The sequence below is a fragment of the Armigeres subalbatus genome, chromosome 3, assembly GCF_024139115.2.
Source record: "Armigeres subalbatus isolate Guangzhou_Male chromosome 3, GZ_Asu_2, whole genome shotgun sequence".
NCBI classification, from domain to species: Eukaryota; Metazoa; Arthropoda; class Insecta; order Diptera; family Culicidae; genus Armigeres; species Armigeres subalbatus.
In genome coordinates this window covers 274,431,924-274,444,727 of record NC_085141.1, presented here as the reverse complement: position 1 = coordinate 274,444,727, position 12,804 = coordinate 274,431,924, and the positions used below count along the sequence as shown (strand labels likewise).

The following is a 12,804-nucleotide window of genomic DNA, read 5'->3' as shown; positions in this document are numbered from 1 at the left end:
TCATGCCGAGGAGGTAATGGCCTGGCTGGCACTTGAAAAAGTTGTTCGAAGTGCTCGAACCAGCGTTTCAGCTGGTCAGTTGGGTCGGTCAATAACTGATCATTCGCGTCTTTCACAGGCATCGTTGCATTCATCTTCGCCCCGCTTAAGCGTCGTGAGATATCGTAGAGGAGGCGACTGTTCCCGGTTGCGGCGGCTCTTTCTCCTTCGTCGGCCAGAGAGTCTGCCCACGCTCGACTGCCTAGCAATAAACGCGTTCTACTCCAATTGGTTACAACCTTCAAAGATTCCCAAGCCTTCAACTTTGCTCTAAAAGAAGAGACGGATGTACTGCCCTTCTACGCATAGTTGTCCCATGTTAGTTTTTGTGGATTTTGACCTTTCACCATAGAGCAGTCTATTTTGATGTATACTTTTAGTAAACTCTAACAGATTTCGAACTTTGTTCGGAAAATCAATGAAAACAAAATCAAGTCTGATTGTCCCATTGTTTGATTTCTACGCATAATTGTCTCGCGGTGATTAAATTATGGCGGATTCTGTTATTTTATGGAGCAACGCACATTGAAATAGCATTTTCTGTTTAGATCGTACAATCTTAGCCTGTTGCACTGGTTTAATGTGGGCAATTTGTACAATATTCATTCTAAGCGACATTATAGCTTCATCCACGTGGCAAGTTCACTTCCATAGATAAAACATGTGGAGACATATGTCAATCGCAGTAGTCATTCACGAAATCATGCATTGAACGGGGCTGATATGCGTAGAAACCATAAAACATGTGCTCTATTTCTCGGCATAACTGTCCCGCCAAACTATTTTCATGATCGTTGTCGCAAATTCTATTTGTAAGTGAAAAATAAGAATGATTTCAATGAATTTAAGTCTTCTGAATGGTTCTGTGATATAATAGTCTTATATTACATCATGGGTATACGCCAGCAATGAAAATTAGGGTTCAATTTTAAATGCCATTTTCTCATTTGTCGTTTTTTGAATTTGGTACAAGCATGCGTAGAACGGTACAGTAACTACAGTAGCACAAAAAGATTATGGTCCTACCAAATTCTGGGAAGATCTGAACCTTGCCAATTCATCGGCTTTTTCGTTTCCATCAACTCCGCAATGACCAGGAACCCTATACAGGCATTCCTCGATAGTACGTACCCTCGATAGTGCGCACCCTCGATAGTACGTACCCTAGATTGTACATACATTTCACCTCGATAGTACGTACATAAAAAAAATGTTTCGTTCAATTTTCTGTACGATTTTAGTAAAAATTAGAATATGCTTTGATCATGGCACATGCGGGGGTCCTTCATATGCTACGTAATAATTTCACAGCTGATTTAAAGACAAACAAATTTAGTAGCAAAACTTTGAAAAAGCAGCGTATCATATTATACTATTATTTTAAACAATTAAAGGAACATATGAAACAGCTGAGCGATGCGGAGCGCGTCCAAGCACTCATAAAGCAGAATATTGGCATTAGCATTAGCATTGAGCAGTTCGCACAATAGTATATATCTCCAATAGCATAGATCTGTCCTGGCCACGTCCTTGCGAATGCTGAGGAAGGGGAAGGATGGTAAGTTGGACACCTACTAAGAAAGATGCAGAGAACTCTACGACCTCTCATAAGTGCCGCGGGAGGTTTTTGGATTGTGTGGAAGGTTATAACAGTAGGGTACATTTTGGTAGAACGTGAAACACAGAAAGAACTAAGATAGAAATACAAAATAGGAAAGGGACGAGCCTGGAATAGAACCCACGACCTCCTACTCATAAGGCAGAAACGGTAGCCACTAGACCACCGAGCTCGTCTAGCACTCATAAAGCAGAATATCATGATTAATTATTTGCGAGCGTCTTAGGGGAAATGTTACACGGTTAAAAGACTATTATTCTTCCATTTACTTTCACTAATTATTTTTTATGTATCAAACAGCTACGCATTTCGTTTTCTACTTGAAAACTTCTTCAGTGTTTTGTTATCGACAGTCGATACTGAGGGTCGTGGGTTCGAGTCCCATCGAAGGGAAAGTGGTTACCTCCAATACAGTTTTCAAATCAATATCTTCCACATAATGTAATTCACATATGAGTTTTCAAAACATTGTAAATTAATGTCCAAGTCGAGTGGATTAATCCTCGGAATACTCGGAATCTGGTCAGTCCGGATTTAGTTGGTCGTCAAATCCGGACTGACCAGATTCCGGCACAACCTCACACAACCCTACTTCATTGAGCGCCGTTGCTGATGAAGCAAGTGTGTAGGAGCCGGCTACTATACTAAATACTCATCCTACTTTGTTGGCATTTAGCATAGCATAGCATAGCATATGTGATTGTACAAATCGTGGGTGGCTATACATACAATGCTCAATTCAAGCTCCATCTGGAATAAGGGCGAATGTCGCAAGAGAGAACTCTCCCCGTCGACCCCCCCTCCCTTAAACAAAAGTGACAAGCAGCAGATCTCTCTGTGGTTTATCACTTCAGAACGAAAGAAAACAATGCGAACTTGCATTCTGAGGTGATAAACTGCAAAGAAACTCCCTGCCTGTCACTTTCATTCAAATGAGGGGAAGTCGACAAAGAGAACCCTCTCCCGCGACACCCGCCCCTTTACCAGACAGAGCTTGAATTGAGCAATCTACTGTATATTGACGCAAATTGGTACTTGGGATTAGTACCTTTTCCTATACAGTAGCAGTTGAATACCTGGCCAAGTCCTCACAATCACGGAAGGAAGGGAAGGAATGTTAGTTCAACATCTACTAGTGAAGATGCAGGGAACCCATACTACCTTCATAGATGTCTCGGGAAGGAAAATTTGTGTTAGTGGGAAAGGTGAATAATAGGGAGCTCTATTCGACAATATAGAGCGTTTGTCAATAACAGTATATGCTGTAAAAATAATAAAATATATTCATCAATTTACTTACGAACCGTCCTAAGGGAAAAACAAAACAAAACACAAAATTTCGGCAAATCGCGCGATCGTTCTGCCGTCCGAAACAAGAGCCAACACGCACTTCATCCTACTTTGTTGGCATTTGTACAAAAATACATATGAGAGAGTTACGAGGTCGGAGAGACGGAGGTCTCCTTATTAGGGAAAGCACCTGTCTAGCGTACTGGGGTCGTGGGATCAAACCCCGCCGAAGGGGCGGTTACCCTCCTATACCTTTTCCGAACTAAATCTATCACATGTTGTGCATATGCATAATCGAGTTTCAGACATAGTAATTCCACCACTCCCAAATAAATAGAAAGGCAAAAAAAAAATTCAATATCTTTCAACCATTTATTTCACACCATGTGATCCAATTATAGGAAATAAAAATGTAGATTCCGAATATTCGCTCTTCGTTGCAAAATCACTGAGCCTTTCCACTTTTACAAAACGCTATCATCATATAAACACATATCATATATACACCTACCTGAAAATCGTCACAGTTCTCGATACAATCATTGCTTGAAGCTGTTAATCACCACACAATAATTCTAAACTAACGCACTTCAATCCTTCCTATTTGTTCGTTTCACCAGGACTTTTATAAACATATTAGAATACATTTAAAAATGTATCCTCAAACCGCACAAAAATTCACCTCGGCCTAAGAACTTCTAGCTGAACCGTGCTGCCAAAAGGCCAGGAGCCTCTTTTAGTATGAAAATAATCCTTCATTGTTAATAGGAAAACTGTGTAATACGTTGACGCTTTCATGTTATTTATAATTCTAACGATTTCAAAAAGTGAAGAAAATATAGTTTTTAAATGTTTGGAAGAAATTTGTATGAGTGAATGAATCTTTTCAAACAAATAAAATTTATTATAAATAATACCATCTGGCATCATGTTGTCGTAGAACGTGTATATTTTTGTTTACGTCGCATTTTCTACCGTCCCGAGAGAGAATGAGAGTAAAATGTTGAGAGATTGAGTGAAATTTTGCTTAGGTCGAGAACAGGTTTAAGGTGGGCCGGATATGCAATCGCTATGACTGAAAAGAGTGCTGCACTTGTTATTTTAAATCAAATAAAAGCTTTTTTGAACGATGTTTAGCAAGAATAGCTAAGAAGTGAAGTGAACCCCATTGCAGTATTGCGCGGCCCACAAAATTCTGGAAAAGTTGCTTCCTGTAATAAATATCAATTAAATAATGCAGTCGTATACATGTTAGGCCGGAAATTGGGGTAAGAAACCCTATTGAGTTAAAAATTTGAGCTTTGTATCCAAAGTTGAGTTCTTTAAACTTTTTTTTTAGGTTCTTAATTTTTTCTGTTTAGGCACTCTGTGTTCCATAACCGCTACTGTGCCGAGATCGCGCTCGATTCCGCCCACTAGAATGTAGTTTGTCTTCGAAGCATTCACCTTTTGGTGTCTCACGTTTCAGGCGGGTGTACATTTCTGCCAACTTTTCAAATAGTCGGCCGAAATGTCCATATTATCCGCGAACGAATAAATTGACCTAATCTGTTGTAAATCGTATTCCGGAGGTTACACCGGCTCTCCGCGTGACACCAATTTTTGAACGTTAAAGCGTCGGCTAAAAGATATTTGGCTAACTATGTCGTTTGACCGAAAAGACCATTTGGTAGAAGACTATCTAGCCTAAAGCTATTTGGCCGGAAAAACGGTTGGCCGAATAGCTCAATTGGTCAAATATTCCTTTTGACCGAAATTATCGTTTGGCATAAAGTGCCATTTGGCCGAAATGGACATTCGGCCGAAAGTGTCGTTCGACTGAATTGGTCATATTATTATATTTTCAAGACATTAGCGGAAGAGTCTTTTGATTTTCGTCGGGAAATTCAGATCAACATCTCCAGAAAATTCTTTAAGATTTTCAAGAACATTATTATTATTATTATCAGATTTTGCACAGGAACTATTTTGAAGTTTCGTGAATTCTTTGGAAACGCCAAGAGGATCAGGATCAGAAGGTGGAGAAACCTCGAGTGATATGATAAAGTGATAGTGATAAATACTGCTTATGTTACAAGAATGCCGGGCAGCAACCCTGCAAAAACGGCCTTCTCCTCGAAGCCAGCTGGAACAAGAAGACGTAGACCACCATATTATCGGTTTAGGGTCATTTGGCCGAATGCCGTTTGGCCAAATGTGGTTCGGCCGAATGTCATTTGGCCGAACGTCATTTGGCCGAGTGCCGTTTGGCCAAATAGTTGTAATACGTTTTCTTATTTAGTGTATGAAGTGAGAAAGAAATAATCAAGAAAGAAGAAGGAAAAATGAAGAAGGAATAAGAAATAAGAAAGAAGGAAAGAAGGATAAAAAAAAGAAGGGAGAAGAAAGGCCGAAGAAGAAAGAAGGAAGCAGGAAGAAGAAATAAGAAAGTAGGAAGAAAGAATAAGGATAAAGGAAGTTAATAAAAAAGGAAGATGGAAGCAGGAAATAGGAAGAAGGAAGAAATAATAAGGAAAAAGGAAGATGGAAGCAGAAATAAGAAAGAGGAAAGAAGGAATAAGAAACAAGGAAGAAAGAAGAAGGAAAAAGGAAGTGGGAAGTAAGAAGAAGGAAGGACTTCGTGCCGTGCAGTTAGCGACGTCAAATGTCTAGACGCATGTGCTAGGGAGTGCGGGTTCGATTCCCGCCCGGTAAGTGGGAAACTTTTTGTGATCGAAAAATTCTCCACTGGTCCACTGGGTGTTATGTGTCCACGTTGTCTAATGCTAGGTGTTAGGGTGCTCAGTCTGTACGACCTCTGGTCGAACAGAAGAAGGAAGGAAGAAGGAAGAATGAAGAAGGAATACGGAAAAAGAAAGAAGAAAGAAGGAAAAAAAGGAAAAAGGAAGAAGGAAGAAAAAAAAATGAAAAGAGAAGAAGGAAGAAGGAGGAAGGAAGAAGGAAAAATGAAAAAGAAAGAAGGAAAAAAGAAGAAAAAGGGAATAAGAAAGAAGGAAGCGGGAAGAAGGAAAAAGGAAGAATGACGAAGGAAGACAGAAGAATTAAGAAAGAAGAATGAAGAAGGAAGAAGGATTAAGGATTAAGAAAGAAGGATAAGGAAGAACGAAGAAGGGAGAAAGAAGAGGGAAGAAGAAGGCATAAAGAAATAAGGAAAAAGGCGGAAGAAGGAAGGAAGAAAGAATAAGGAAGAAGGATGAATTAAAAAAGGGAAAAACAGAGGAGAAAAGAAAAAAAGAAGGGAGAAGTAGAAAAGAAGATATGGAAAAAAAGGAGGAAGATAGAAAAAGAACAAAGGAAAAAGGAGGAAGGGAGAAGGAAGAAAAAAGAAAAAAAGACAGGAGAAAGAAGAAGAAAAAAAGAAAAAGAAAGAGGGACGTAGGAAGAAGTCCTTTGTTCTCAGTTATCAAGTCTCAGTTTACTTTTCGCTTCCCACTTCTCACTTTCGTTTTTCTACTTCTCAGTACTCAACTCTCATTTCTCACTCTTAACTAGTTGTAATCTGAGGTCATTTTTTTAACTATTCGGCCAAACGACCCGTTCGGCCAAGCGACATTCGGCCAAATGGCTTCACTGTGCTATGCCGTGTTCAATTATGAAAAAATATAGAAACTACACATCTGCGCTTCAATTCTTTATCTTTGGGAGTTATTGATAAGGACACATAAACTCTCGAACATTAACCCTACAAGCTCCATTCTAGAATTCAAGACAAATGCATCATTATAGAATACAGACCATTGAAACAGATCACTCAATCGTAACAACATTATAAAAATCTCATCAATCGAATAACACAATTGATACTTCACTCGAGTGGACCCATCGACTCTTGAGTGCGGCACTTCAGAATGAGCGCCAACATAAGGAATCACAAACTCACGCTTATTGTTCGCATCTCACATGTAGGTAGTTAGTAGTCAACACAAGAGACCGATTTCCTCCAGCTTCCGATTCAATTTGCACCAGGGAAAACCGCCAATCGAAGATGCCCTAACGTCGGATTCAGTCGAGTGGTGTTGGGTTTTCTTTGTGAATATGATTGGCACGTGACTGGTTTTTGCTTAGCTGCCTTTCGAGCTCACATGATAAACGACGGAATATATTCTCACCAGGGCTCGTGATGATGGGACAATCGGATCGCTCTCGTAAATATAATAAGGAAGTCTCGCCTCCTACCGATTCAATTGCCATTTTCTGGGTCGATGATGATTGTGAATAGTTTGTGTGTAAGTACGCTTCCATTGAACAATTTACGTGAAGTCACGTTTCCTTTTTTCATATTTGAGGGAAGGCATCTTTTCTCGCCTGACTGATAAAGGTGAGGTTTAATTGTTGGGTGGTTTTTCAAATTCTAAGTTTTTTTTTCTTTCATAGAAAGAGTATTTCAATGACATTTTGAAGAAAGAGTTATGGATTTATTTATTTTCATTGCCTCGAAAGTAGCTTGAGTTGCGTTAATTCAATTAACTTGCCACCATTCCAGGTCCGTTGCGTAAATACGCTTAGACTTTCAATTTGCGTCAAAGTCGAATGGCTTATATGATTCAAACTAATCTTAACATAGTACTGTTGCCAACAAGATTCTAAATTTGTTGAATACGTAGTACGTATTTAACTTTGACTTCTGAGTTTCATTGTTTTAATCAACTATACTTAAAAAGACATTTTCTCACTAATATGAAACATTTTGTGAAGAAAGCGTGGTCTGTAAAATTAAGATAATACAAAACTACCATTCATTTTGTATGGAAGGGTTTTCAACGTTTGTGCTTCATTCATCTCTTGAAGTAGAAAAACGTGCTAAATCGTATGCATTCAGATCAAAAGTTAAAAACATGTCGTTTAAATTTCCAGCCTAGTGCATACTTCATTAGCGAACATAACGACTGAAGAAAAATCTTCTATAAAGTGCAAATTTGAATTTAAATGTAGGAACACGTACTGCCCTACTAACAGCGAAAACCATACACACTAATTAACGCTTTAGGCGACTCGTACCCTCTGTTCTTTCAAAGGCCAAGTTGTGTTTTCAAATAAACTCATACCCCTTTATTCTTGTTTCTGCTTCATCTAACCCCTGGCGCGCGAAGATTCACAGCAGGGAGGCCTCACGTCGGAAACCGACGAGGACGACAACAGTGACATCGACATCGAGGACCGCTCTTCCCCGGAATCTTTGCTCTATTCGCAACCGCATCATTCTCAACAGCATCCGCAATTGACTTCTATCGGCGGTGGAAGCGCTGGTTCGCTTCTAGCCGCAAACCGCCTCCATCAGGGAATGATTTCATCCAGCGGATCGATTAGTGCCGATGCGCCAAATGGCCTTATCATCAAAGCCGGCAGGAAACCACGGCGGCGGCGAACGGCTTTCACCCATGCCCAACTGGCGTACTTGGAGCGGAAATTTCGGTAAGTAATCAATTGACGGAAACACTTCTGTATTTTGTTCATAATCAGATAGGTACAACAATAATCTGAGCTATTCTATTTATTAAAGTATGTATATACACTCCAAAGGCACTACATAAATACAAAACTCTTCAAACTAGTGTAACCGTACCCTTAGTGGAGGTAGCACCAATAGTGGAGGTAGTGGGGTTTAATTGAGATTTATCATATTTATACAGTTTAAGATGGTTTCAGTTGATGCGTCGTGCTTTAAATATCCTGTTAAGATTTCGCTTGAAAAACTATTGAAAACAATGATTTTCCTTAACTAAATTGACTTCCTTGCACCTATAGTGGTGCAACTGTACCAATAGTGGCGAGTCTCATAAGAAACCAATGGATAACACCACTATAGAAACCAAAATTTATTTTTACCGTCACTAAAGGAACAGGTACCCATAGTGGTGCAAGCAATATTCGGTAATTGTTGATGTTAAAAATAGAGGTAATAAACTATAGAGGACGATTGTCGCTGCGGTTCCCTTTATTATCGTCCCCAAACATGGTGGGTACCTATCTGCCAAAACGTTCTGATTTTTCCTTCGTTGACATTTAGTGCCCTATCCTCGCCAGCAAAAGATGTTTCGCCAGTGACGACAGCGACAATCTTCCTCTATAGTTTATTACCTCTATTATGTTAAATTACATCTAACAACAAAGAGATATTGTTAGCAAATTTATCAGTTTATCTATTGACTAAGATATTAAAGCAGTAAATTTCCCATAATTATGATTTTTTTTAAAATATTTTCTTTTGTGGATCTACTAATACCTCCACTATTGGTACCGTTACCCTATACCTCAAAGTTTTCACGATATTTGTAAAACAATTTTTGTGCTAAAAATCTCTATTCGTAAAATCCCTGTAACTTTTGAATTTGTGAATGAAAAAGACTAATTCATGTAATATAATATAAAAATACTATACACTGTGTTAAAAAATTGCCCATACAGTGATGGCTCGAATATAAAATCATTAAAAATACATATTTAATGAATCAAAACAAACGTAAAATGCGTTTTAGGAAAAACGTACAAAGTATGTTTATTAGACCTCTTCATGTTTTCAAAAAGTATGAAAAATTCAACCGGTCAGCCCAGAATCACAATTCTTATGCTAAAATAAGTCTCTTGTCAAATTTTCAGCTAATTCGGATAAAATTTCGAGGTGGCTCAAGTCGATTTAGTGTTTTTGGGTTATTTTCAATTTTGTAAAAAATCTTATATGAGATATAAACGTCAAAAACTATCGCAACAACCTCTATACGGAAGCTATTGGTGTGCTCTACAAGTCTTGTGAACATTGCGATTCGTTCCGTTCACGTTTTGTCCATGTTAAAGTGATTTTTAAGCTTTTAAGTGCATAAAAATACTGTTTCCTCCAAAAGTCGTAGTTCTACAAAATTCTTGAGTTTATGACAAATGATTGGTAGTTTATTATATTATTATTCCTCTTTTTTCCCTGGAAATTTGAGTAATATAATTGCCCATGTGCGATTTACCGTTAAATTCTTAAAAATCAGAAGCTGAACATTTGTCATAAATTTGCACGCTGAGATTTCTTCAAACAAGTTGTTCAACCAAAGAAGCTTCGATTTCACTTGTTACTACGATGCACTCAATGTTAAAAGCATGCAGACATATGGCGAAATTAACAAAATTTGGATGTCGTTTGTTGTAAGCATCAAATATCGTATGATTTGATTTATGTTTTGTTCGAACAACTTGCTTGAAGAAATCCTAACGTGCAAATTTATGACAAATGTTCAGCTTCTGATTTTTAAGAATTTAACGGTAAACCACACATGGGCAATTATATTACTCAAATTTCCAGGGAAAAAAGAGGAATAATAATATAGTAAATTAACAATCATAAGTCATAAACTTAAGAATTTTGTAGAACAACGACTTTTGGGGGAAACAGTATTTTTATGCACTTAAAAGCTTAAAATCACTTTAACATGGACAAAACGTGAACGGAACGAATCGCAATGTTCACAAGACTTGTAAAACACACCAAAATCATCCGTATAGATGTTGTTGTGATAGTTTTCGACGTTTATATCTCTTGTTAGATTTTTTCCAAATTTGAAAATAACCCAAAAACACTAAATCGACTTGAGCCACCTCGAATTTTTATCCGAATTAGCTGAAAATTTGACAAGAGACTTATTTTAGCATAAGAACTGTGATTTTCGGCAGACCGGTTGAATTTTTGATACTTTTTGAAAACATGAAGAGGTCTAATGTTTATGTCTTTTCAGCGTTGAATTCAACAAACAAACAGTCCAATCTTTTCATCAAGCTCATCAACAGAAAAAAATACAAAATCAACGTCAAAAAATTGTCTGTGCTCAAAACTTTGTTTTGTATTTTTATTTTTTTCGATCAATTACGATCTGAACTGAAGACATCTTTCCACTGATTTTGCCAGTTTTTGGGTTGTTTCCGGGAAGATGTTTTGTCATTTTTCCACGAGAGAAAGAACTTTGTCTACAAGAGGTTGCCACATTTGAATCTGTATTTTTGTCTCAGAAAATCTTTATATCTGTATCTCAGGTCAAAAAATCTGTATTGCAAATCTATTGTACGTGGATTTCCCTATTGGACCCGACCGTTCGAAATAGTCGCTCCTTGAACGATCGTTGGAATCGCCGTTTTCACCTTCATACCGGTTTTCATAGTAAAATCTGTCAAAACTAATAAGTCTGTCACGTGACTTTTGCTGTTTCCCTCGGACTTCTTTTTGTTTTTCCGATGTTTTGACATCTGTTTTGATAGACAAGGAGCAAAAAACAAGGTAATCCACCAAACAGTTATTGAGTTTGGCAAACCTTGCTACAAAAGAGAACGTTTTAAAAAGGCAAGTAACCCGACCTTCGAATCCATTGGTCAAGTAAATCCACAATATATCCATCTGAACCAAATCACAATCGTCTTTAATATAGTTTGGTTTGAAGAGATGAAGTCCGGAAATACTATGCGAAACTACAAGTCAGAAATGTCATATTTTTTTTGCACATTTCTTTCCAAGGATTAGAAATAAAGGAATGCTAGCAACAATGTTTGCTTTCTCATGGTTTAATATTTAATCAATTACGAATAACATATGTCAAGGATCCATTATAGCCATATGCACAACAACTTTATTGGATTAATATTCAGCCACACTAAAAAGAATCACTGATAAACTGTTTCAAAGCATTTCAGATATGATCAATGATAGTTAGACCTGATTCTTTAGTATTATTTTAGAGCGTTTTCTGAGACCACATGTATTAAAATATAATCTGAACATTTTCCGGAACATAATCTGATCTAATTTCAAAATCATTGATCTGCATGAATTGCCAACTAAGAACAAAATCTTCCAGAGACCACATGTTCTGTATTTTTAAATTGGAATTCACTTAATCTAAAAATTGCTTTTAATAAGATTATTTTAGAGTAGCATAAAAGTAATTTACAATAATTTTTGGTACTAAAATCCTCAAGAAATCTGTAAAATCTGTAAATTTTCCAAAAATCTGTATATCTGTATATACAGATTCTTGGTCACAGCCTTACCTCAAAAATCTGTAAAATACAGAAAAATCTGTATATGTGGCAACCCTGCAAGAATCCCACATATTTTCATTAGGACTGAGGTCTGGAGATTGTGGAGGATGCGAGAGTATTTATTCAACATTGTACAGCAGCCACTCTTTAACGAGATTTGAAAAATGATTTGGACCATTTTTTTTGACAAAGTAAAAATTGAATCTTTGGTCCAATTTAAAGGGCTTGATTTCAAGTTATTCTTTAAAATGTCCAAATAAACTCAAAAATTGTTATTCGCTCAATCGATTCTTTATTTTATTTAAGGTCAACTTTCCCAAAGAATCCTTATTTTTTGACAGCTCTAAGTATTTTTTTTTCTAGTGGTGTATTCTTTATGGTTGTGATGGTCAGTGAGTTTCATCTTACGGCCAGTGTCGGAAGCAGTTTCAAATGATTTTGATCTATGGAAGTTATATATCACATACTGTGCCTTGTAACTACCGCTGGACATCCACACGTCCTGAGGTGTCGACGTCCATAAGCCTAGGCCAGCTTACCATAAAAGTTACCTCAGGGTCGGCTTTGGACGGGGGAAAACTGAGCAACCCTAAACTTACCTGCCAACTATCGAGCAAACTAGGGAAGGCCAATATTCATAAATCGGGGAATTGCTCTTTTGAGTTTTAAAGATAAAATATTGAATTGAGCATTTTTAGACTATAATTAAAGGGGGGGGGGGTAATTTTACAATATTGTAGTCTTTTTCTTATCCTATTCGTTGGGGCCCATTTTGATGTCGCAGGAGGGGAGATGGAGACATACCTAGTGCGAATCGCAGTCACGTGGTGGTCGCCGGAGTCTACGGG

The 12,804-nt window shown here is 37.6% G+C and overlaps 1 protein-coding gene across 1 annotated transcript in view; it reads left to right on the top strand.

Annotated features, from left to right (window-relative positions):
- Positions 1–12,804, top strand: part of LOC134224468 (barH-like 1 homeobox protein) — a 112,739-nt gene that overhangs the window by 89,096 nt on the left and 10,839 nt on the right. Inside the window, exon 2 of the mRNA XM_062703824.1 lies at positions 8,038–8,359. Coding sequence (XP_062559808.1) covers positions 8,038–8,359 — 322 coding nt within the window. The remainder of the gene's footprint in view (positions 1–8,037; positions 8,360–12,804) is intronic.